The sequence below is a fragment of the Xiphophorus maculatus genome, chromosome 11, assembly GCF_002775205.1.
Source record: "Xiphophorus maculatus strain JP 163 A chromosome 11, X_maculatus-5.0-male, whole genome shotgun sequence".
Taxonomy (NCBI): domain Eukaryota; kingdom Metazoa; phylum Chordata; class Actinopteri; order Cyprinodontiformes; family Poeciliidae; genus Xiphophorus; species Xiphophorus maculatus.
In genome coordinates, this window is record NC_036453.1 from 27,097,942 (window position 1) to 27,123,648 (window position 25,707).

The 25,707-nt window shown below is 40.1% G+C and overlaps 1 protein-coding gene across 1 annotated transcript in view; it reads right to left on the reverse strand.

The window, feature by feature from the left end:
- Positions 1-3,457: 3,457 nt before the first annotated feature.
- The window catches only part of cxadr (CXADR, Ig-like cell adhesion molecule), a 52,743-nt gene continuing 30,493 nt past the window's right edge, over positions 3,458-25,707 (reverse strand). The window contains exons 2-7 of the mRNA XM_023342049.1: positions 22,437-22,606; positions 16,253-16,457; positions 10,991-11,146; positions 10,772-10,894; positions 9,415-9,553; positions 3,458-6,435 (exon numbers count right to left, since the gene is read on the reverse strand). Coding sequence (XP_023197817.1) covers positions 6,132-6,435; positions 9,415-9,553; positions 10,772-10,894; positions 10,991-11,146; positions 16,253-16,457; positions 22,437-22,606 — 1,097 coding nt within the window. The 3' untranslated portion in view covers positions 3,458-6,131. The remainder of the gene's footprint in view (positions 6,436-9,414; positions 9,554-10,771; positions 10,895-10,990; positions 11,147-16,252; positions 16,458-22,436; positions 22,607-25,707) is intronic.

Here is a 25,707-nt window from a genome sequence, read left to right on the forward strand (position 1 = left end):
ATGTCAATCCTGCAGATGAGCATCACCTCACAGATCCATGAAACCACCCATAGAGGAAAAGAGAGGAAGAGAAAAAGAGAGAGAGGGGAATCTTGGGGGGAAAAATATGACTAAACGAATCTCCCCCCGGAGCACCGAGGGGAAGGTCACTCATTAAAAGCCACGTTTTGGTCAGCCAAACGTGGTTAAAGTGACTCAACGTGGTGATGTGAAGCTGCGACAGGAGTACAGCTTGACCTCTGACAGATGATTCCTTATTGAGCAAATGGGAGTGACGGGGGCAGCTGGACAAGCCCCATGAGGAAAGCAGCAGACAGACCGGGGGTGACCGTCCACAAGCAGACGTACGGCCGAGCACCGTGAATGTTTGCATGGTGACACGTTGATGCAACGTCTCCTTCCTCCCGATCCCTTTTCATTTGACATGGCACAGTGACTGTACATTTAAAGTTCAGACTGTCAGCTTTAATTTCAACAGTGTGTACTCACTTCTGAGAAACTGAGTTTATTTACTGTGGGGACAGTAAAACTACTCACACTTATGCATGACAGAAATTAACTTCAAAACATTGTGCAAAAGGGAAATGATGAATGTGCAGCACTCTGTGAATGACTACAGGCATCTTCCCACTTCCGGGAGTTCCTTTGGATCCCGATTATACACTCAGAAACACTAAAGGGACCAAAGGAAGAAAGAAAAAAAATCGAAGGCCATGTCCGAAAATTGCTTCAACTCCTCAGTCATTCAACCACGGCAGCTGTAAAAGCCTCCATTCATTTTGTAATCTCTGTCATTTTACATCCCGAGCGCTGCGAGCGCCGGGCCAAAAACATTAATGCACCGCAGCGGAGATAGGACTAATTGAGCTCGGTCTTCATTCATATGCACGTGCCACTGTTCGAGCAGAATTCCCTCTTCAGCTCACTCCCAACCTGGCTGAGGTTTCTAAAAACAGCAGAAAAGCTTAGCGCCTGTGACAGCAGACGTCACGCCGGAGGAGAGCAACTTTGATGAAACCCGTGCTTTTAGAGGCCTCCTTTGTGAGCGGGGAGCGATTCACGCTTTACAAGATAAATCATCCCACCGGCAGCCGGCTTAGACTGTGTACAAGCAGATAAGGTTGCCAAGGAAACCCTCGTGGAGAACCTTGTTGTTTTTTTTTCTCCCCTCCTCTCTATCAGTGCAAACAATTAATACCCTCTCCCTGCAGAGAGGAGAGAGACAGACGTAGGAGGCAGACATAAATCCCCAGGTGCTTAGCACAAGAGCACCACTCTGTCCCTTCCGCTGGCAGGATGAGGACGAGGTAAAAAAAAAAAAAAAAAGAAGTCACAAATGGATATTGGGCAGAAGGACACAGAGGGATGATGTATGACTCACTGTACATTAACTCAATGAGGGAACAGCATTTTAGTCCATAAATGTAATGTGCACGCATGCATGGAAACACGTCACTAATGTCTTTTTAATGAATGTAATGAATGTGTAATCATTAAAATACTATCTGCTGGTGTATTATTTCCCACTGACAAGTGTACTGCATACAGATGATAAAAAACAGCAGGATTTCACACAATTTAAAGTTTTGTTGTTTTTACATGCACTGAATAAGAACAACTACTACTTATTCACCTTTGTTTGTGTAACAGCAGAGGAACTTTTGAATATTTTTGAATATGTACAACCTGTTAAATGTTATATCATGCTTGTAACAGTAGCACTGCATACAGGCAGAACTCCAACTACGATAAAATTAACTACTGCTGTTGACTGGAATAACGGCATCGCATGCAAGGTGTGGCTAACTGGTAGTACACGGCTCCTTTTAAATATGTCATTTTGGGCTGAGGTAGTTGATGATGCAGAAGCCCTACAGGAAAAATACTTGGGATTTTTATTGTAATCTTATAGCTGCGGCATATCAGGAAATTGCAGTGACAGCATTATCCTTTCCTGCCACTTTTCTCTCTTTATCATTATGTCCCCACCGATCTACGAGTTTTTGTATCTGAGAAATCACTAGCATCTATCAGGTGTGGGCATTAATAAGTGCATTTACAGCCCATCATTGAAACTGGGTAAACAGGATATCAATATGCGGAGAGTGAATGCGTGACGTCTGAATTATAACAGTCTACCCTACCACACTTGATCAAAAGATCTAATCTGTATTTGACACTGATCAGTTTCCTTATCTGACAGACATCACCGTCTGCAGATGGAACCCATTGTGGTAGGGTTAATTTCTATCTTGATTAAATATTTCACAACAGAATAGCAAACAGAAAAAGTGGTCATGACATGTTTTTTTTTAAATTAAAATCTATTTAAGGTTTGTTCACATCAATTAGTGGGATCTCAGACCAGGACGAAAGATGAGCCGACCTGCTATGGAGCCAGCAGAGACTCCGACCAGTCACAGATCAATGCTCCAGGGCCCTATCCATTACTGACATCCAATTATAGCGATGGACGCCCCGCTTAGCACTGCTACTAAGTGCTTTAGTCTTTTTATTGACTAGCTGTCAACGGGCTACACATAGTGAAGCCACCGGCTAATAATCAGGCATTGATCTATTCCCCATGTCAACATCAACAGTGAGAGGCGGTTGCCAGGGAAAAAAAAAAAACGAGCCCACCGCACTACTAAGATGCATCGCGTCCCCTCAGCCGTCAACCAGGCGCCACGTTTCCCCATCACTCTGCTCAGTTAATTAGGAAGCTCATTTTGTACAACTTTGATTAGTGCTGAACCGCAATGAAAGTAATTACCCAGCACATTAACCAAGGAAGGAAATTAGCTTCGATTGTATAAATAAAAAAAGGTCTAAGCTAAGCAAATACTGAAAGCGATAAAAGAAACGGGTCACAAAGCTATGGGAGTTTACTCTGAGCTGAACCCGAGGCGCTGCAGGTGGCCATTGTGTCTGCCGCCGAGATATTGATTAATTACAATCATTAAGTGGTTAGAAAGTCACCTCGTCTCACCTGGTGGAAGGGCTGGAACCGGCTGGCTGATTAAAATCAATCAGAGTCGAAAAGCTGCAGGAGGCCGCGCTTCCCGCCGGAGCGGAGAATGCTAACAAGCTTCAGTGAACTGCAACTTGCTCCGTCGCGGTGATGACGCAGACCCAAGAACGGAGGCCTTCAGTACTCGACCGTCACAGGTTTGAGTCCCGGCCTATTGACCTCTGCCGCGGCCTCCCGCTCTCACAAACCGCTTTACTTTCAAATAAAGGCCAGTAGGGCATACCAGTCAAGACTCCCGTTTTGGCCGGGAAACTAAATTTTGGCCGTAAACATCGTGTCCCCTCCACTCTGACGTCAGTTCCGTCAACCTCCCCTCTCTTCCGTTATTTAACCGCCACGCTCTTACGTTTGTGTCCCGTATTCTCCAGTCCAGAACTTGACAGGTATGCAGTAGAGCCAAAAAATCCTTAAAACAACAACAACTGGTTCTTCATTTCAATGACTTTTATTATTCAAAAATACAGCACAAAAATACACAAAGAAAATATGATTTGAACACAGTGTGCACCTCAATGGAGTCTTCATAGAGTATTAGTACAGATTTAAAAGCTACTGTTAGTATTGTTAGTAGTTGTTTACATTAAAGTTACTAGCATGGAGGAGCAACAGGATCGCCTCTAATATAGCTCTGTACACTTCATCATCAGATCTTTACATGGGCCGCATCCTGTCCACCAACAAGTATTAAATACAGCTGCTCACACACACCAAAAACAAAACAAAAAAAAACCCGACAGATATATGTATAGCTCAGCCAAGGTCTCACTTTTGCTGCTGTTTGGGAATAAGTAATATAAAACTCCATATACTGGCACCAGAACACACACAGCCAGGAAACATAGCAAAGATGACATACACTGTGCTCTTCTGTTTTACACATAGATCTGCAGTGTCATACACACACACACACACACACACACACACACACACACACACACACACACACACACACACACACACACACACACACACACACACACACACACACACACACACACACACATATATATTTAAAAACAGGATATTTGATGCTTCGTTCATTCAGTTTTGTTGGTACTTCAATGGGTAACTTCAATATGGAGCCAGAATCTATTTGTTTTCTAACAGAAAGTACGTACATTTTTTAAATTATCTTTGCTGTAATTAATTTTTTTAAAAAGCAACTAAAAACAAAGAATCAAAGCATAAAAAGCTAAAAACAGACAGACTGAGACCTCAATAAAAGACAAAAGCCAATAGAGGAAAGAGGAATCAGTGTGTAGCATAGGCAAGGGCTGCTTCCTGCTATTGTCAATGAAAATTCTGTTATATTGTTCAAATAATTTAACCTTTGCCAGGAGGCCAGGGTGACTGACATTCCCTCTAGAAACATCAATTGTTTCTAGAGGGAAACAACTGATGTTTCACTCAAATCAATTGTTTGATTGAGGGAAATCAAACTATTGATTGATTTCCCTCAATCAATCGAGGGCATTTTCTTGGCCAAATTTTTAACCATTCGTGACTTGTGGTCAGGGGCCGAACAAAATCGTTTTGGAGGGCCACACTGCTGTATTAAAACCATCAGAATATTTTTAGTTTAAAAACTGTGCCGTTTGTCCCAGCCCATGTCTACAGCAATGATTACAGTCCTCAGAAAGCAACAGCCATGACGAACGCACAAAACACAGTTTGACCATTTCAACTAAGGCAACAAGGCAAGAAAGAATTGGATCAAAAAGAGGTTAACCAAAAGGAAGAGTGTAAGGCCGGAAAAAAAGGATAGAACAAGGCATCAAAGAAGAAAACAACCAGAAGTTTGCGCTTTGTACTGTTTGTCCAAAAAGGTGGAATCCAGATGAGAAGTTAGGCTTTTAAAGAACAGAAGACAGGAGTAGCAAGGACTCGGTTACATAGGTTAAACTGACTGACTGTGCCCTGAGATTGGAAACGAAGGTCAGGTTTTAATGTAGAGTGAAACAGTATGCCGCATTCCGCTCTGTGGGAAACTCCTTCATCCAGCCGTGATTACCATCCTTCATTAAAATCTCAAATTAATGCTACATCAGCCCTGATCGGTTTCGTATCGACCGCAGGGAGAAGGTTAATCAAGGTTCCGCCTCCTTGTGGCGCAACAACAAATACATGAGATTACACATGCTGCGCAGCCAGATAAACCAAGGGTTGCTCCTTTTGTCTTGTTAATTTGGCGTGTATGGATGTAAAAAGGGGTTTTGGTGGGGGTGCCGGGGCTTATATAGTCAAACACAATCAAAGCTGATTGCTCAGTGAACCTTATTGTCTAGCTGTTACCCGCACTCCCCTAAGAGCCTCAAAGGAAGAATGGAGAATGGATTTTTTTTTTAGAGTTGGTGATTGGATCATCCATCCAATCACAATTCATGGAAACCAAAACCACTCCTTCCCCATCAGCCAATCCGGACCCTTTAAAGCCCCCCTACTTAAAGTCAAAGAAACACAACTGTCCATTAGCAAACAGCTGTCTTGTAGAGACTCTTCAGGGTTGAAGTCAGTTTGTTCTCAGAGAACTGAAAAACAATAAATAGTTATATTAAAATATATCCAATCAGAAAGCCACAACCAATCAAAACTGGACAGGTAAAGAAAGAGTTAGGATTTGATTTAAAGAAATAGTAAGTTTCCAGATGTCTGTTTACACACACACAGAGGCATGCACACAGCTGTACAGGGTGCCGACTAAGGGGATGGTTGTGTTTTAAACAGTATATCTACAGCAAGAGAAATCAATGTAAAAAAAAAAAAAAAGAAAGAAAGAAAAACAAAACATGCATTCAGTTATGTACAATAGAATTTGTATATTGACCATTCTTGCTTTTATATATCCACACCGATTCATTTCCTGGGAGAAAATCCAGGACATTAAATGCATAAGTGTTTGTTTTTTTTCTTTTTTGTTGTCGTCGTTTTGTATTTGATAAAAAGTTAATGTGCTCTATTTCCAGTACAGCACATCACCAACACAGCAGAGCCATGTCTTCATAGTAGGACCTTCTCGTTTTGTAGATGCTGTCGAGCGAAACCGCTTCATTTTTTGTTTGTTTGTTTTTTTATAACTGGCGTTTTGTCCAGGGATCCTTTTCTAGACGATGGAGCCGTCCCTGTTCTGGGCCGGGGTCATGACGGGAATGGCCCCCATGCGGCTGAGGTTGGGGCCGGCCATTCTGGCGGCGGTCGGCGGGGGAAGCGGGGCCTGACTCGGCGGGCGCTCGTACTCTTCGGTGGATGGGATCTTATCGTACTGGGACTTCATGGAGTACTGGGATTTCAGTGTGTACTCGTGCAGGTTGGATGGCGACATGGACCCCAGGGACGAGCGCTGGCTGCCCATCTGGCTGAAGCTGCGCGTGCTCGAAACGCGGCTCTTCGGTGGGGGGACGTCCTCTCTGGGAGGAAGCACAGACAAAACATTCATGGCGTTTGTATGTTGGACAAAATTAATACTTATGTTTTCTAATGTTGCACCATTTTTAAAGGACAAATATTCTTCACGGTTCCATCAAATGTGGCAAACCTAAAGCAGGAAAGGAAATTCAGATCACCACCACCACCTCATCTGACTGCTGATGTTCTTTTTCTAATCAGATGTAACGGGACATGCATCTTCCACCAAAGTTCCATTTTTGTCTCGTTAGCCCACAGAATACTCTGCTAAAAGTCTTTAGGAAGTTCTTTTTGGTCAGCAGTGGTTCTGGCCTTTGAAATCTCACATGGACGCCATATTTAGCCAGGCTGTTTCTGACTGCCTTTGACCTTAAAGCTGTAGTAACTTTTGTGAAATAATGTTTTTTTTCATATATATACAGTACAGACCAAACGTTTGGACCCACCTTTTAATTCAATGATTTTCCTTTATTTTCATGACTATTGACATTGTAGATTCACACTGAAGGCATCAAAACTATGAATAACACATGTGGAAATATGCACTAAACAAAAAAGTGTAAAACAACTGAAAATACCCCTTATATTCTAGTTTCTTCAAAGTAGCAACCTTTTGCTGTGATTACTGCTTTGCACACACTCTGCATTTTCTTGATGAGCTTCAAGAGGTCGTCACCTGAAATGGTTTTCACTTCATAGGTGTGCCCCGTCAGGTTAATAAGTGGGATTTCTTGCCTTATAAATAGTCATGAAAATAAATTGAATTAGAAGGTGTGTCCAAACTTTTGGTCTGTACTGTATATATATATATATATATATATATATATATATATATATATATATATATTTTTATTTTTTTTTTTTTTTTTATTTTTTTTTTATTTTTTTTTTGTGAAATCTGTCACCATTTGTAAGAGTATGGTCATGACACAGAAAAATCTGTGAAAAAAACCCATCAAATACACCAATCAGTCAGAAATAACCAATCAGACTCAAGGGGAGGGTTTTAGCGCTGCCAATCATTTTTGTATTACGGGAGGCTCACACCCCCTTGATCTCTGCAATGCTACAGATTCTACCCGATAGCAGAATGCTTATGCTAGTTGCCATGGAAACCAATGACTACAGATCTCCACCATCAGCCCATTTAGCAGCAAATATACGACAATGATTGACAGCGCTAAGCTCCTCCTCCTGGCTTTGGTTGTTTTTGGTCGACAGCGGTGAATTTTTTCAGATGGCAATAGCAGATCAGAGAGGCGGATTGGATGGATCTTTCCACAAATCATGCATGGTGAAATTTTTAACAAATATGAAAAATAATTTTGTTTGTAAAAGATATATACTGCATCTTTAAAGAATTCCACCTGATTTTTTTTAAGGAGATACGTTTTTTTTTTGTTTTTGTTTTTTTTTAGAGTGCAGGAACCTTGCCACAGAGCCTGGAGGAGTCATTTCAAGAGTAAAACATGGCTGGACTCAATAAAACGGAGACAGATAATTGGACAGGGCGAATCTAACTGATGGAGCTGTGTCTGCACTGCTAAGTCACAAACATTGTGTAACAGCCTACAGCTGTGGCGCACAGAATCCAAGTACAACTATGCCCTCTCCTCACTCTGCCACCACATTAACAACTAATAAGCAGCAATAATCCAGTTAAATGCTCAATCAAACAGAGCCTCAGGGGCCACAGCTTGTTTAGTCCGTTAGCGTGGCGCAGCAACGTGTGGGCGAATGTGTGGAAGAGAGACGGGACCAGAGGTCTAATCCTCTTTGTCCTCCACTGTGAGCAGTGTCACATCGTGGTGGTTCAGTCCGCGGCGGAGTGATAGCAGGAGAGCCCACGGGCCGGATGGAGCTGTGGACGAGCCGGAGGAGGAGAGAGCTTGATCTGTGGTGGGTGGTGGGGAGGCAGCCACAGGCAGACATGACACAGGATCCACAGAGCAAACAAAGCTTTCAAACTGATTACCACAGCTGTTTATTTGAGGAGAGGTGAAAAAAAAACGCTGATGGAGAAATAGCTTTTTGCATGGCTGCTGGAGACCTGCTTTACATTTCTTATGTATAAAACACAAAATTCAGTTGCTTTTATTCGACAGACCAGCTTAACGTTTTCAATGGTTTTTGCAAATTAAAATCTGAAAAGTTTTTTGTTATGATGACCTTAAATAAAGTCAATTGGCTTAACAAGTCACCTAATGCCTGATTCACAGCAACTCTCCACACACCAACCGATTTCATCCACCAACATTCAGATGTCTGGTGGCTCTCGAAACCAAACATGAGTTCAGAGCAAACAAACATGGCCGACTGGGAGGAAGCAATGGCGATAGTTTGATACGACGTCCACCAAACTTTCTGGTGCGCCATGGAAGTGGTTTTGTCTTTTGTGTATTTTTGGATTCCATTCCATATTTCCGTCACATTCAACAAGCTGTGTAGTCGTTTGTTGTCCAGGACACACCACATACGCTGCCACATTGGGTTAAGTCGATCAAACTTGTTGAATATCCCAGATTTTAGACGGGAGCGGTCCTGATGTCCTTGCGAGTGGACCAGATCAGACTTAACACACCACACACACACAACAGGAATATCTCTTATTATCTTTAGAGTCAATAATTGGGAGTACTTAAGGTTGTCAGACATGGGAAATCTGGATGAAAATAGGAATAAAAATTGTCCGGTGTGAGACAAAGGCTTAACTTTTTGCTAGGCTTAACTAGCACAAAGAGTCAAACTGTGTGTTATTTAATTTAAGTGCAAACACAATTGTTGTGGTAAGAACTCAGGTTTGTTTGAGATGTTTTCTAAAACCAACGTATCCATAGTTACATGCCGATTTGTGGTGGCTTATCACTATAAATCCCTGTGGAATACACTAAACTTCACTTTTACAAGGAACTGGGCAATTCCCCCAGTTCAAATTAAACTCCATCTTGGAGCCAACCTCCTGGACGTTTTGGATGCCGTACCTGATCTCGTTGCAGATTTCCTTCTCGTACTTCTTGTTCTTGCGAGCGCGGCAGAAACAGTAGAGGATGATGGCGAGAAGGAGCAGGATCAGGAGAATGGCTATGATGGATCCTGCGATGATGCCTCCAATGTTGCGTGCTGGGACACACAAGAAGAAGAGTTTTAAAAACGTCATGTACAAGTAATATGGTAAAAAAAATTATGATTTTTTTTTAAAGTATGTTTTGCTCTTCAAATTAAAAAGAAAAAAATTACAAAATCTGTGTTTTACTTCGAGTGAGTGGGTAAAAAAGTTGAGCTCAACACAAATAAATTTTTCATATACTGCTTTCCAATATTGGCATTCTAGTTTGAATAAAACATCAATGCTTAGTGATCTATTGCAACAAATCATTAAATTTCAATGTGGGTGTCCTTCCACTGAGAATAACAGTACCGTTAGAGGTACGCAATTATTTTTGTACCTACATCGTTTTCTGTACATGAACTTTGATCTTCTGGATCTCATGTGCACTAAGTTTTAAATTAAGGTAAAACCCTTCAAGTACACGCAAACCTTTCACCACAAAATTTATATTTGATTTTCTTGATTTTAAAAGAAAGTGCACTTTCTTGTTTTTAACAGGTCAATGCTCTGATAAACCTTTTGCCTTGTTGAAAGAGAAATCCTTCATAAAGAAGCTTGAAACGCCCAGCCAGCCTTCATACGATTTGTCAAAGTGCTTTCTCTTCAGCTTCTGCTGCATTTTGTTATGGTACCACTGAACTTTATGGTGCAGAGTTGTGAAGTGGAAGAAAAAAGATTTATAAAATCTATAAATCATTAAAGATTTATAGATTTTAAATACAAGTGTACTGAAATTCAGAAAAGTATTCAAAAAGTGTGGCGTACATTCCTGTTTAAACCCCTTTACTCTGATGTTAGTAAATAAAATCCAAAGCAACTAATACATTCAGAAGAATCTTAATTGGCAGAGTCCTCAGTTTATCTGTAGAATATCTGAAAACTATTTAATCCTGTGCTTCCACTTGTAACTCCTCTCATTGCTTTATGTTAGTTTATTACAGGAATCTGCAACCTATATACTACAAAGAGCCATTTTGTCCTCACTCCAGCTAAATAAACTAGAGCCAAAAATGTTTCATGATCTTTTGAAAAAAGACTGTCTGAGAAAATATAATTCATGCTTTTATTTGTTAAAAGAATAAGCTAATAGAACTAAGACAGTTTAATGTTAAAATATAATTGTCCTGGTCATACAATGTGAATTAAATGTGATCTAAAGAAAAAGTTTAAGGAGTGTAAAAACTTTGCTGAGACATCGTCTGTGGATACAAAGTTAATGGGGAACCTACGTGGGGTCACTTGGAGATAGAGGTCGCACTCCTCTGAGCCAACGCGGTTGCTAGCCACGCAGCGGTAGCTACCAGATGCACTGGCAGAAACGTTCCTCACATTGACGGTTCCTTCCACGGGGTCTGATTAGGAAGCAAAAGCACAACATCCAACCGATTACAGATGAAAATCTAAGCGGAGCGGTGACTGATGGTCGGCTGGTAAAAATGTGAAATTACCCATCACAGAAGTAGAAGGCAGCAGCTTGCTGTCACTGGTTTTCTCCCATTTGTATTGCATTGGCTTGGTTCCCTCTGTAGTTGAGCATCTCAGCACAATGTTTTTGCCTTCCTCTAGGGTACCTTCAGTAGAACACTTTGGCTTTGATGGCCGCACTGCAAAAAGGAAGAAAAAACAACAAACACATCCAGATTAGAATGAGATAAGTCTTCCTCCGTTTTCCATGCTCTGTGTACTCTGCAAAAACGCAAAATCTTACCAAGTCATCTTTGTGTTGTTTCGAGCACAAATATCTTAGGACGGTTGAAATAAGTCAAAACTAACTTATAAATAACTTTTCAGTAAGATATAGGAGCTTTTTTTAGAGGAATGAAAACACAAAACTCCATTCTTCCATCTGCTTTTAAAGGAGCCCTGCTTAATTATTTTATTACATAAAGTGTTATAATCATATATTTATCATATGCTATGCTACTAATGTTATATTAAGTGTGTGTAACTACTTTTATAATAAATGTTTGTTTTTTGTGGACTCCAGGAAGAGTAATAGCTCATGGGGATCCAAATAAACAAAACTAAACAATCAAAATAAAAATAATTCCTTAATACTGATGAAAAAGTACAAGTTCCACTGGCAGATTATTTTAGTTATAACATGGGAAAAATGTCTTGTTATAATTTTTTTAAAATCTGCCAGTGGAACAAATACTTTTTTATGAATATTAAGAAATTATTGACCTAAAACAAGCTCCAATATTTTGCTGAAGTTACTTGTGAGCTAGCTTTGTCTTATTTCAAAAATACCAAGATATTTGCGCTAGACAACCAGAAACGCTTGGTGAGATTTTGTGTTTTTGCAGTGTGCGATATGTGTATGAGCTCCTTGCGGTTTTAAAACCCAACTCCCCCTTCTGGCTCAAACAGCAGTCATCCGCTGAACGAAAGCAGTAATCAGAGAAATTGATACAGCTGCCGTCGTTACAGGGAGCCGTCACTCAGGATAATCGCCACAAACGAGTGGCGAGGGAGCTGTGAAGGTCTGGGAGTCCAAACGCACGTGAATATGCCACTCGGCAGAAACGGTACAGGACCGCCGTTGTGTGTGTGAAATCAGTGCAGAAGAATGCAAGCAGTCGGGTCACAGTGTAGCCAGGATATGAGACGGGGGAGGTCTAAAGCAAACAGCTCCAAATTAAAAACAGGCCGGCAAGAGGGGAGGTACGTGGGCCAGCAAAGCAAAGAAAGAGACTCTGATGTTGTTTGGATAGAGTGAATCTGAGGCTAAGGTCTGCGCTCGACGAACACTGACAGAACAGTGACATCATGGCATCAGGAACAAAACCCCGTTTAGCAGTGGGGGCTGCTGGGAGGGCAGCCAGGTGCCAGTCGGGAGGGGCCAGCTTAGCAGACATAAGTATAAGGATTAACAGGACGCTGACAGCACTGACTGCTTTTATCAATCTAATAAACACAAGCAAGGGGAAGGACACAGGCCAACAGTTCAAAAATGAGGTGAGCAGCCATGGGCACATGGCAACAGAGCTACGCGTCTCCTCGCTGCATGCAGCCGCCGTGTTCCGCCCACGCGTGCATTCACGCATCGCGCCGTAAATGTCAGGGAGCTATGACATTTTGAACGCATCTTTTAAAGGTGAAAGTCAACCCAACACATCTGCGGGGCCGCAGCGCGTGGCTCCCTATGTTAGGTCGGCTGTCCGAGGAGCAGATTTATTTGTTGGGAAGATGAGGTCAAAGAGGAAGGTTGACGGAGTCGGCACCGGCGGGCGGCGACACGGGCGACCCGGCTCTGAGGAAATTTATGAGATGCCCACCGAGATAAATGATGCATTACTGCTGAGGAGAACATGGCAACAAACGGCTGAATAGAAAAATAAAATGTGAGGAACTAACAGGTTTGCATGTAGACTGACATTATTATTTGAACCGGGATTTCTTTGTTTTAATAGATAACTTATCAGAGTGGATAGAAGTCACATGTAGTGTACCACAAGGCTCAATCCTTGGACCCCCTCCAATTTAATATCAACATGCTCCCACTAGCTCAAGTTACAACAATAAATATAATTAGTTACCATAGCTACGCAGATGATACACAACTCTACATTACGATATCACAAGGTGACTCTAAACAGATAAATATGTGAAGGTGCCATAACTTTTTCCAGCTGAACAGGAACAAAACTGAAGTTATCATCTATGGACCTAAAGCGGCAAACGCCTTCAGTTAATACAGCTAGAAACTAGAGATCAGCCCAAAATCTGGGTGTGGTGATGAACTCAAACCTGTTCCTTAAGAGCCACATAAAGACAGCTCAGGATATATGGCTTGTGTGTGTCTTTTCAGCAACGAGAATCGGATATGTTGTATTGTGACATGTTTATTAAATGGGTGTGCTTTTGATTTTAGTAAAAGCCACTGAATGTTTTTGGTCCCCTATTACTAAAATATGAAATTAAACTGAAAACAAAAACCTCGGTGAACACTCGGTGTTGCGCCTTGCACTTTCCACTTTAAGATTTTAAGTGGGATCTTTTTTTTTGAATGGCCTGGAATCAGTGAACATGTTCAGATCCAGGGTATTTTTGAATTCTGATTAATTTTAACATGTACGGTAAATGTAATGAGAATTGATGCGGCTGAATGGAACGTAGATGGTCACAAAGTATTTGGGGAGCTGCTGATATGCAGAGCTAGGACGCTGCTGGAAGCTCTCCTTCTGTTAACTTCAACATCCTGGACAATAGGAAACACTGGCCCCTTTACCTGGCTTACACTGTGTGGACTACAGTGTGTGTGTGTGTGTGTGTTAAAGAGATGAACATCAAATGAACTTGAGGAATGTTTACCTGCGTGTACACCTTTACATGCATGACTCCTCTCCTCTTAAGGAGACGAGCTCAAGGTAAAAATGCAGAGCAAGCAACATGTCCCCACCTCTGCTTGTCAATGTTTCTTTGACCCTGGGGTCAACAGCTAGCAGCCTGTACGCTGCCATGGCCTCCAGCAATCACCCATCATTATGCACACACATTTGTGCAGCTCAGCAGCCTCAGGCATAGATGTGCTTTATTTAGTTTAATTTAGTGCTTTTTATTTTAATATGTGTAGTTTTACCCCCATTTGAATCTATTTGTACATGCTCTGAACCATGAAAGGAGGGGGCTTGTAATTTTTTAAGTTTACATTAAAGAAGTTGAATAAATAATTTTGTTTCATTTCAGAAAGCAAAACGCATATCATATTGGTTTATTAAACACACACAGTGGAATATTTCAAGTCTGTTTTTCTTGTCGTTTTGCTGAAAAAGTCTGGGATATAAAACCTCATTTTTAACCTTATAACCAATGAAAGGTCAAGAGCATTAGGACATTAGAAGAATCATTAAAAGAAAAAAATCCATTCACTGGGAATAACAATGTGTGCTTATTGTTAACATAAGGCATAAAAAAAAGATTAGTGGTTAGAATTGTTGGGTGGTGTGTAATCTAGGGTTGAAATCCTGCATCTGTGTTTAAAACTCTAATTTTCAAGTAATAGATGTTTTTTTTTTCTTTAGCTGCCATCTTGTGTTTAGAGTCAAGTAATGAAAGCTTCTTGCTGGGCTGACGGTAACACTCTTAAAAGAGCCATAAACGTAACGTACATTAGCATCTTAAGGTTAATTCAAACTACCAACAACTCATAAAGTTCCCAGTGTTTCCATGTTCTTTCTGTCCGGGTCTGCCTTTAAATGTCCATGAGTCATAAAATGCTGTGTTAATGGTTTCTGAGTCAGCTGTAACCACAATAAATGCTGAGATCACTTGTTGACTTTCAGCTCTATCATTACTGATGAGCTTAGTGCCATAACAACATCTGACAAACCTGTTTGTGTTCTCGGCACTCCCAGATTTTTTTTATACACATTTTATTTTAAGAGGAACAGCAGCCATTTTCTAAAGCTTGTATTACATTTCAAGCGGAGGAAGTTTTCTTCTACCTGAGTATTTCATAATAACAGCAGCTCACGTCACAACAGAGATTAGAGTTTCATGTGTTGGCTGTTTGTCCCGTATGCAAATGGAGCGCGAGTTTCGGGAGGCGATTCACTTTCGACATCATTTAACTGGTTGACTGATCAGCAAGGCCACAGAGTGGGGGTGTGTGCGAGTGTGTTTGCCTAGGGACTAAATCATCTGACTTATACAACTATGACGTGTCATCCAGTTCCGTCTGTGGATGAAAAGCGGAGCGCGTAGTCTTTACTTCCTTTTGGCTGCCCAGTGAAAAACAAAATGACTGTGCATACAGAAAACAATCAGTATTATTGTAAGATTTGTAATACAACACATTATAAATACAATAATTTTCAATTAAAGCTTCAGATTTTATATATAAAACAGCAAATGTGTTTTGCGTGCTGTGATTGGTGAATGATGTCTGAGTTTTGTAAATGCCAGGTAAGTAGAAAGAGTTTGTTCTTAGTTCACCTGGTTAAATAACAGTTAAATAATAAATAATAGCACATAATAGCAATAACACAAAACCCATGCATTCTCATTGGTTTTCATGACTCAACAGAGCAGAGAGTGAGTGGAGAATTTTTTTTAAATGGTACTTTGACTCTTATTTTGTTCCCAAAACAATTAGCTGGAATGACTGTAAGTGGAGAAAAAAAGGTTCTAAGAAAGAATCCTGAGAAATTTCAAAAGGCACACAAAACACTAAAGTGTGCCAAAATTGCTAATTTGGAAAGTTTGATTGGGTTTTAATCAACTAATACCTCTCCAAACCTTGTTAGCTTCACTGCTTTTCCATGAATTTTGGCACAATAAATTGTCAGTTTGTTTGCTAGATGTTCTGCATAGCAACTGCATGCTTTCAAAGGAATATTCACATCACAAAGTGCATTTTCTTATAAAAAAAATTGTTTTCTACATTTGTCACTCTGTGCCATTTTCATGTACTGTCACTGAGTAACATTTTTAGTTCTCTAAAGTCGGAACCTCATTTTGAAAGTAGAACAATTACACTTTTGGTGGAAAAGTGATTAAATATCCAGCAGAAGCTTGCTAACACAAAGAGCATTTGAAGGTCCCACTATAAATAAAAACTTGTCTATTCAGTTTCCGTTCTAAAAAAATAAAATAGTTTGTTGTGTTATGATTCCACCACATAGAAAAAATGAATAAAATGAGAACGACATTCCTGGCCATGATGAATGGTTGTGAACCTCTGGTGGTTTTCGTATTGTTCTCACCCATGACAATCAGCTGCATTTTCTTGCTGCTGATTCCAGGAGCCTTCTTAACTTTACACTGGTAGGTGCCCGTGTCTGTCGACTTCAGTCCGGTCAAGTTGATGGAGGCGTCGCCGCTCTTCGGGTCGGGTGTGTTGAAGTGGACTCTACCCTTCATGGGCTCGTAATAATCCTCGTACACCCGATCGCCTGAGTACAGAATCACCTGGATGCAGAAAAAAAAAAATCTGCAATTAATGGCCGTAAGCTTTGTGTTCTGAGTTATGTTATCCCTCATTATTTATTTTACATTAAATTTAGAATTCCTCATTGCATTTTCTGAACTGTTTTGAAGGTTTGTTACAGTTTATTTTTCCCATGTTCCCACCAAGTTTTCTTTTATTTATTTTACATTTGCTGTTATGCTCCTACTTACACTGACTGAACAAATTAAAGTCGTGTTGTTTTTACATGTTTGACCAAGGTTGTGAACATCTTAGTGTATTTAAGTGTGAAGAACTGGTGCAAATTTAGTACATACATGTCTATGTTTAAAAAAAGAAAACTTTTAAGTCAATTCAGTACTGTTTTCTTGTATCGGATCATATCGGACGATATTAAGTTATCCGTGTCAGAAGTGAAAAAAGTGGATCACGCACTACTACTCATAATTTAGAAGAAAAAAAAAATCTGTCAATAAAAAAAAAATAGGAGAGATCATGCATTTATGAATTAGAATTCCTTTATTGCCATTGTGCAAGAAAGCACAACAAAATTTTTAATTTATGCAACAAATTCCTTGCTTATTACAGCAAACAAACACAAATCAAACAGACAGAGTAATCTCTAGAGTAATCTTAGAGTGGTCCTCAACCCAGCACTGTGTCATTATGTTCTTTCTCTGCTCAAGTAAAGTGAAGGTGGAACAAACAAAGCCACCACAGTGGAAAATAACCAACACCCGCAGAGTCAACAAAGCACACACACAGTCAGGTGGAGCTAATAAGAATCCTGCTACAGTGATGGTAGAGGAAGAAGACATGACCATCAAAATAAGGGGAAAGGAGAGCACATAATGAAAAGAATTCCCATTCTCTTTTCCAGACACCATCATATTCTTGCAAATCTCCATGGAGACGGTGATCAACAAGGTTTTCTGTGCCACTATCGACAGAACAGCAACACCCTTGAGTGAGGAGCATGAAGAAGCAGGATGATGAATCTGTAATGGAAGTCTGAACCAAACAAGGACAGAAAACATTCCACTACATAAGCACACAGTGAGACAAACAATGCTCCGGTAATAACTAGAACTTAAACACACACCCACATAATATATATAGATATATATTATGTGTGTGTGTGTGTGTGTGTGTGTGTGTGTGTGTGTGTGTGTGTGTGTGTGTAGAAACTCATTTGCAACAGAATCGGGAACAACAGCACTGCCTTTGTTTCCTCCACTTGGCAACTTCACACAGACAGACAAGCAGCACCTGCTGAATACAGGAACGCTGGCTGATGTTCACTACCCTGAGCTGCTTTCAGCACCATCAAACTAGCCGTGTGTGTGTGTGTGTGTGTGCGTGTGTGTGTGTTGTATGACTGAGATAAAGTGGAGAGTTTCCACGAATCTCTCTCCTTCAAAACAACTCTGCGCTGCCTGTCCTCTCAGTAAGGAGCTTACTGTATCACTCACTTCTCTTCCTTCTCAACTCTTTCAAACATAATTCAATTTCTCTTAAAGATCAGAATCTAAACTCTTATCAGGCCAGAGTTTATAACCTGCAGCTTCAAAAGGTAGCAAAGAAATTGTTTTAAGGATGCAAAGAAAAGGGAACACCTAAAGTACCACAAGGCATGCTGGGTAGTATATATGGTATTATAATCCATGGATGATCCAAAATGTCCTTTGCTGACTGAAAGATTAATTTTAATCAAGAGATACTTATTAAGCACATCCAATAAGAGACAATGTTCTGGAACTTCTTCTGTAGCTGGGAATCACTTTGCTAAGAAAAAAAGGGGGTTGCAGTGACATTAAATCTCAGAAATTATTTTGTACCAACATAGTAACTTCAATGTTCCTACACAGTTTCAGATCCAAAATTCCACACTTATCCACATTCAGGTTTACAGGGTTTTTTCCTGGGGTTATTAAGAACACAAAATATCAACTTCTCAGAATATTAATCAGGTTTATTCTCTTTAGGTTCCATCAAACATGATAGAAATTACGTAGCTTCTGATAGCCAGTGTCTACTTCAGAGCTGGTGATATTTGGACTAAAATTTTTCCACTGCATTTCAAAATTTACAATTCTCAAGACTCAAAAGGACTCTTATGTAAAAACTACAAAAACTAAATGCAAATAATCTAGAAGACACTTTTGTCAAACTAGAGGAATGAATGTAGAACACGTTGACTTTATTATTTAAGGTTACATGTATTGCAGCAAAGTTGCTGTGTTTGGTTTTTCAACCTCTGTCATCTGTCATGGAACCTGCTGGATTTGGAAATGTTGTTAGAAAACTCCACACCATTAACACAGTGACTGATGTTTACAGTTAGCAATGCTAGCCGTGCTAATGATTTTCTTTGCGCTTTTGAATTAATCAAAAGGCTGCAATTGCAAAATTGTACTTGTTTTTTAGACGTTAGCAAAATGTCAACAAAGATTTGCACACCTTTATAATGGAAACGCATCTTAAAAAATATTCTTAAATCCAAATAATCAAAAATTGGTATCGGAAGATCAAAGATTTACAAAAACGAGTGTTTTTAAATCAATGCATCTTTCATTAAATAGAGTAGTTTAACTAAATCATTACTTTGCTCTGTATTCTGATAGTTAATAGAAAACTGGTTTGATCCTTGTCTATGTAAAAAGAAATTATTTCTCATCTTCCTTTTCTTAAAACTATTGCAGAAATTTTGTTTTTAAGTTGAAATTTCCACTAGTGACAACTGCTTACTTGCTACAGCAACACTAGTTTCCAAAGTATCAAGCCAACAGCTCTTGGAATGAGCCTGACTCATCTTCAACCATTAAAGCAGATAATTCTGTTAAAATTCCACATTGCTCTCAGGGGAGGAAAGCAGATCCCAGTAACTTTACTGGGACAGCAAACCCAGCAGGAATAACAGCTATGTGAGACAAGAGCACAAAAGAAAGGAAATGGAAACGCCCCAAGGTGAGTTGGATGAGGTCTACCTCCAGCTTAGCCCCTTCGTGAGCAAACAGATGGAAGCGCTTACACACGCAGACACCTCGAGCTCCTAAAACTGCACAGTAACCTTGAGAGTCTGGGGAAAAGGAATATGAAACGGGCCAATGAGAAGGCAAGCGAGCCAAGACAGGGTCAGGACGGCAGAGCAACACAGCCAGCGCCGCGCTCATAACCGGTGGCAACTGACTGGCGGTCAGCGCGATCCTTCCCTGTCAACAGACAACATGGCAGAGTGTTATTAGTTCAACCTTGGTTTCATCGGATACGCTTTAGGATGACATCACCGTCATGTGACGCATCTGCGACGAGAGTTAAAGGTGGAGGAGGTGCTTATTTGAGAGGCAAAGCAGAGAGCCGCGTTACCTGTGTACTGCAAACACGCTCAAGGAGAGCAACGTTTCATTATCTCTCCCCCCACTGAGGCTCTTCATTTGAATGAGTCAGGCTGCAAGCCTGGAAGTTCACATCTCTGCTACGGATTAGACTCAAGGTTAACAGATTAACTTCTATGGGGAAAAAAAAAAAGACAGCGCCATAGGCATGCGCAAACAATGTCCTTTTCCCCCCTAAACTCCTAAAATCCTTCAACTCTTCCACTATTTCCCACCAGCAAACAAAAAACTCTGACTACGTTTCATAAATATAAGGCCTGGGTCAGTTCTTGGTACCAACATATGTGATTTTTTTTTTTAACAAGTCACCGTTTCAATAAAAATGCTAACATAGCATTCATACAATTTAAATTTATTCTATGGGATATAAGACAAAGTAATAAAGTATTGTCTTCAGTAGGGGTGCACTGATTGTAGTTTCCTACTGATTTTGACTTTATTTTTGTCATCCATGTTGGATTGTGAATCTTTCACCATCTCGATTCAATTCTGATTTTTGAGTCCATGATTTGAATCAAAAATCAATTTTCAATTCACAACAATTATTCATAATGATTTCTGCTTTCATCTATAGGTGTACAAAGGATCCTGTGGATCTACCCCGGTCTGCTGTGTAAGGCAGAATGACTAATGGAGACGTCGAAGTGTCTTTTTCCACATTAATTCCATTTAAATGGAATCTGTGCTTAAATTACTCTTTCCCCGCATTCTCCAGTTTGCTTTTATGAAGCAGTCAAGTAGAGAGCACCACACATTTCTGCAGACAGAAATCCTTTGTGCACAACGACGTAGCAATTTTCATACATGAGGTTTTTAAGCCATTTGTTATCTTTGTAGTCATCTGGTGAAGAATTGCAAAAAAGATTATACATTTCCTCACTACATCAAATAAATGCATCTGAATGTTTCTCAAAAATATTCATGTCGCCTGTGGATACAAAAACCTAGAGGCGTGGACTGGAGTTTTAAATTTGACCCAATCACTACTGTTTGTCCGTAATGCAATGTGCCAGTTGGACGTTGTTAATCTTCTTTCTCAACAGCCTAGAGCCCAGACCCTCTGTACGAAGCAAAGTGTAGTGCAAAGGGCTGGTTTTTACCAGACTAGCTACATTGCAAGGACTACTGTGAACTGCCCACGTGCAGACGTGACTTGGTGAGCGGGTGTGTCGGTGAAAGCTCTGTCATGGCAGTGAGAAAGGAGGCAGTGGCTGATTTTCATACCTTTATGGAGGAAGATAAGATCGGTGGATCAGATTGGTTAACTATTGTCCAATCTCCCAAAATTAAGGAAATCTGAGCCGATTTATCGGCGCACCCTTACACTTCACACCTCCCTCGTTTTTCCTCGACTTAAAAAAACACAAATTAGGTAATATGTATATTTCTGGAAACTGCATCAGTCTGCATATCAAACTCAAAAGTAAAATAAATCTTCAAAAATACAATTAGAACAATGATTATGTTACATTATTTACACAGCAGACCTGGAAACCACGGCAACTTTACTCAAAGTTGCAATAACGTGAGAGTCTGATAGTGGGCCATGTGTAGCTGTCACCATGGTGGGAAACATTCAGGACAGACCCTCCCTTTAGCGAGTCCGCAGCCAGGCAGTGAGAAAAAAATGCAAATGACTGTTGTTTCCAGAATCACAGGCATCTCTCACTCCATCCGACAAAAGCACCACGAATTAGCTCCAGCTCACCAGCCACAAAAAGATACTGATATATGAGATATTGTAGGCAAGCCCACATGTTGTAGTAAACTGCCCTGCTGAGTCCAGCCTGGATTTACTCGCCTTAATGTGAGCAAAGGTTCATCATGGTTCCTGAGCATCTGGGAGCCTCTGGCTATAAACTTTCACTCTCCTTTCATTGTCTGACACAGCAGCACATTGGCCTAATTCTACAGATCCCCGTCACATATACTAAAACAGCCACTTGGAATTAATGTGCCACTAATTGCGAAGAATTTAGTCCGTGCGTGACTATGTGTTGGTTAAAGGCTACTAGAACGTGTGGGAATCTAACAGGTCAAGGAGAACAAATGTGTTCCCCGAGAGATGTCGGAAATATTTAAATTCTCGGGAACATACGGCCTGTGAAACCAAAACGCATGAAACGATACTTGAAAACAATAAGCCTTAGTATCGTCGAGGGGAAAAAAAGAAGGTAAATCCTAACTGGAAAGGATCAGTTCAAATCAGAAACCAGTGAACAGAGGAGGATTTAGGTCTCTTTAGTTAGAGCGGAGCTTGTTGGGTCAGCAGACAGAGAGGGCTGCGTTATTAACAGAGGTACCTAATGACGATGTACTGACCCATTTCTGACTAACGAGAATTAAAGAATTTTGGAGGGAAAAACAGTCACTAAAGCCACAGGAGAAAGAGAGAAAGAAAAAGAAAACCTCAGCTATAGCTACACACAGTCTCCATGCTATAGGTATGTAATGGTTTAAACACAGTGAAGAACTTTTAAATAAATTGTGCTCTATTTTATTCAAGTAAGAAATGATGGCAGAAATATCAAGAATTACACCAAAGAAAAATAAAGAGCTCAAAATATAAAAAACATGGTCACATACCACTTGGTCGTTAATTTGGTTGTCGGAGGCCAGCAAACTCCATTCTATGTCCAAAGGTCCAGTGTCTGAGGAGCTCAGGGAGAACTGGCAGTCCAGCTTCACAGTCTGCCCGCTGGCCTTCTCCAGAGGGGCCTTCGGACTAGATGTGATCTCTAAAGGTGAGACCAAGGCTGGACAGAGAGGGATAAAGAACGTCAAAGTCAAAGCTGTAACTTGTCTAGCAATAAACTTAGCAATATTTCACCTGAAACATGTGAAACCTGCTGGATACTCTCCTCTGCATGGGATGAATTTTGTATTTTACCATAGTAGGGTAGTAGTGATGGAGACTGCTTTACTCCATAAAACATTATATATCTCTGTATCATTGCAAACAGATGCCTTGTTGACATCAGCCTGATTTATTAATGCTACTAAAACACAGTTTATGAGCCCGTCATGGTCATAATCAGTGGATCACTGATCCACAGCACTGGGAAATAGGACTCAGAACTAACTTTTAGCGTAAGATTTATTCATTACTATTCAGAGTAAAAGAAGGACATTATTTAACAACGGAGTCGGAAATTGAGTTTACAGATTAAGGGTGTTTTCACGACTGATGGTCCGGTACAGTTCGATTGGGACCAAAAACTGCAACAGGCTACATTTTCTGCTGGTAAGGTTTGCTTTCAAACTGCATTGTGTCAAACAAACCGAACCCTTTGAGAAACCGCGTTTTAGTTTGGATTAATTATGGTTTCCCGTTCAGGAGTAGAAAGCATAGGAGAAGAAAAATCCTGTGCTGAAAATGAAAGAATTACAAAGTTTTCCCCATTATTAAAGTCTATGCCCCCAAACTTTATCTGATTTGTATAAATGATAGTCAAACTATTCATTTATAGTCAGAAGATGTGAGTTCCTCATTTTGATGCATACAAAAATAGATTTGTTTTGGAATTTAATCTGCCGATTAAGAGAAAATGATCAGGTTATCATCTCTGGCTGAGTAATAGGTACATATTCTCTATAATTATATCCACATGTTTTCAGAAAATAACTACGCAGTAAAAAAAAAAAACAGGGATAAATTATAACACGAAGAGAAACTGGTCCATTAAAAATGACAAGAAGCTGCTGATATTCTTCTCCACATACAAAATGGGTTAAAATATCTCGTTCTATAGGAGATTTCAGCTGTGACAGAAACGCAGCCCATAGAGAATAGAGCTGTCACACGCTGTCATAATGTGTTAAGATCCGTTTGACAACCTCCCACATACTAATAAATAAATAGGGTCGGGGGGATTTCTTTAAGTACATATCTATAATAAAACCGTTCTGTTGATACGAAAAGCTCTATGTGTAATAAAAAAACATGGGATTTTCCTTTGGCTACATCAGCGTTACATTTAGGTGCTTCTCCACTGACGGAAAGAATCTACTGTCGTGTGAAAAGACAATCAGGGAAACAGAAAGAGGAAGATTTGTATTTCTTTATGGGAATTACATCAGTTACAGATGGTCTCAAAATGACAATACTATCATTTATTGCAATAATTTGTTGGACAATTTCTTGTCCAACAAATTTTTTTATTGCGACAATAAATCGTCACAATTTTTTATGACAATTTGTGTGACGATGGTCTATGCTTTCATAAGAATGGCCAATGAAAAGCCATTCTTTTAATAAGCTCTTCATGTCTGCTTATGAAAAGCATGGTCATGCTATTCATAGGAAAACAAAAGTCACATGGTTTACATTTTAAATATGTACTCTATAGAGATGCACGATCAAATATTAGTATCTGCATCAGATATTTTACATCGGGTATCGGTTATAATGTCCCTGATTCCTAAGAGCAGATCTAGTCAGTCCAATTCTATGCTTCATGCTCTGAGCAATGTAATGCTTTATTGTTTATTTTACATTATATTTAGAATTCCTCGTTGCACTTTCTAAACCATTTGAAAGAAAGTTTGCTGCAGTTTATTTTTACATGTTTGACCAAGATTGTCAATCTATTTTTTTCTGCCGGTTTCCTTTTCTTACATTGGCTCTTACCAAGCTTATGAAGTTATTGGTGTATTACAGTGTGCTTCACTGGTGAAGAGTTATCAAATGAATTTGCAATTCAGATCATTTATGTCTGTGTTTTTAAAAAAATACATGTTTTAAGTCAATTCAGAGTCGTTTTTCTGTATTGAATTGATAAGGGTTAACACCAAACCTCTGTATCGTGTCGGAAGTGAAAAATGTGGATTAGTACTCCTTTTTTTTTTTTTTTTTACCACAACCCTAAACTGCAAGTCAATCCATCATTTCTTGATGAAGAAGCTGAAAGGATAAGGATCATTCGACTGATGAAAATTTGGGCTCACAGGAAACAGAGTAGCAGATTTATCTCCATTTGCTCCATTTCAACTTCTGAACCGTACCCACCCTCTGAGCATTGACACACAACTAAATGAGATGCACAACATGAAGCAATCCCAGCCACATCCACTAAAGCTGAATTTCAGAGCCTGTAAGCGTGTGACACGGTGGTTTCATTTTCCGACTGCCGGAGCTGCAGCTGGTCGTTTGAGCCCACAGATTCTGACAGACGCCCTTGACTGGGGAGTGATCCATCGCCTTCAGCGGGGGCTAGGGAATGGAGGAGTAAAATGGAGAAGAAAAAAAACAGATATGTGTCTATCAATGTCAAAACGGATATTTGGCTTGTCATCCGCATGAAGGAAAGCTGTGTCAATTCATCACGCGCTACGAGGAGCTGGGGCGTTATTCACAGTTGCTTTGAAAGCGGAGAAGATTGTATTGTGAGGGAAGAAGAAGAACGCGTTCAGCTGGAACAGTTGACTATAGTGATTGATTTCTGGCAGGTAATAAAGGGCACAGTCTGATCTATCTGTTAAATCTATGACATCCTGGGTTCATAAACTATTTGTCTAGGTTGCAGCTCAGCTTCATTCAGAAACTAAAAACTGAAAAAATCTGCAGCCTTGGGCCCTCGCACATCAAAAATCACGTTTTGGTAACTTACAAGCTTAAATAACTACATTACCTTGTAAAAGTATCCATGTCCCTTTTTAAAAAAAATTTAATTACATGTGAGGGACCAACACAAAGTACCGTAGAAGATGAAGCAAGCTTTGTAGAATCACTGTAATTACTCTTAGGGTGATTACCTGCTCCACATTTATGTATATAGGAGAACAATTTTACCGCTTTTTCTTTGCAAAATAGCTAAACTTCAGTCAGATTGGATGGAGAGTGCCTCAGTCACTGATT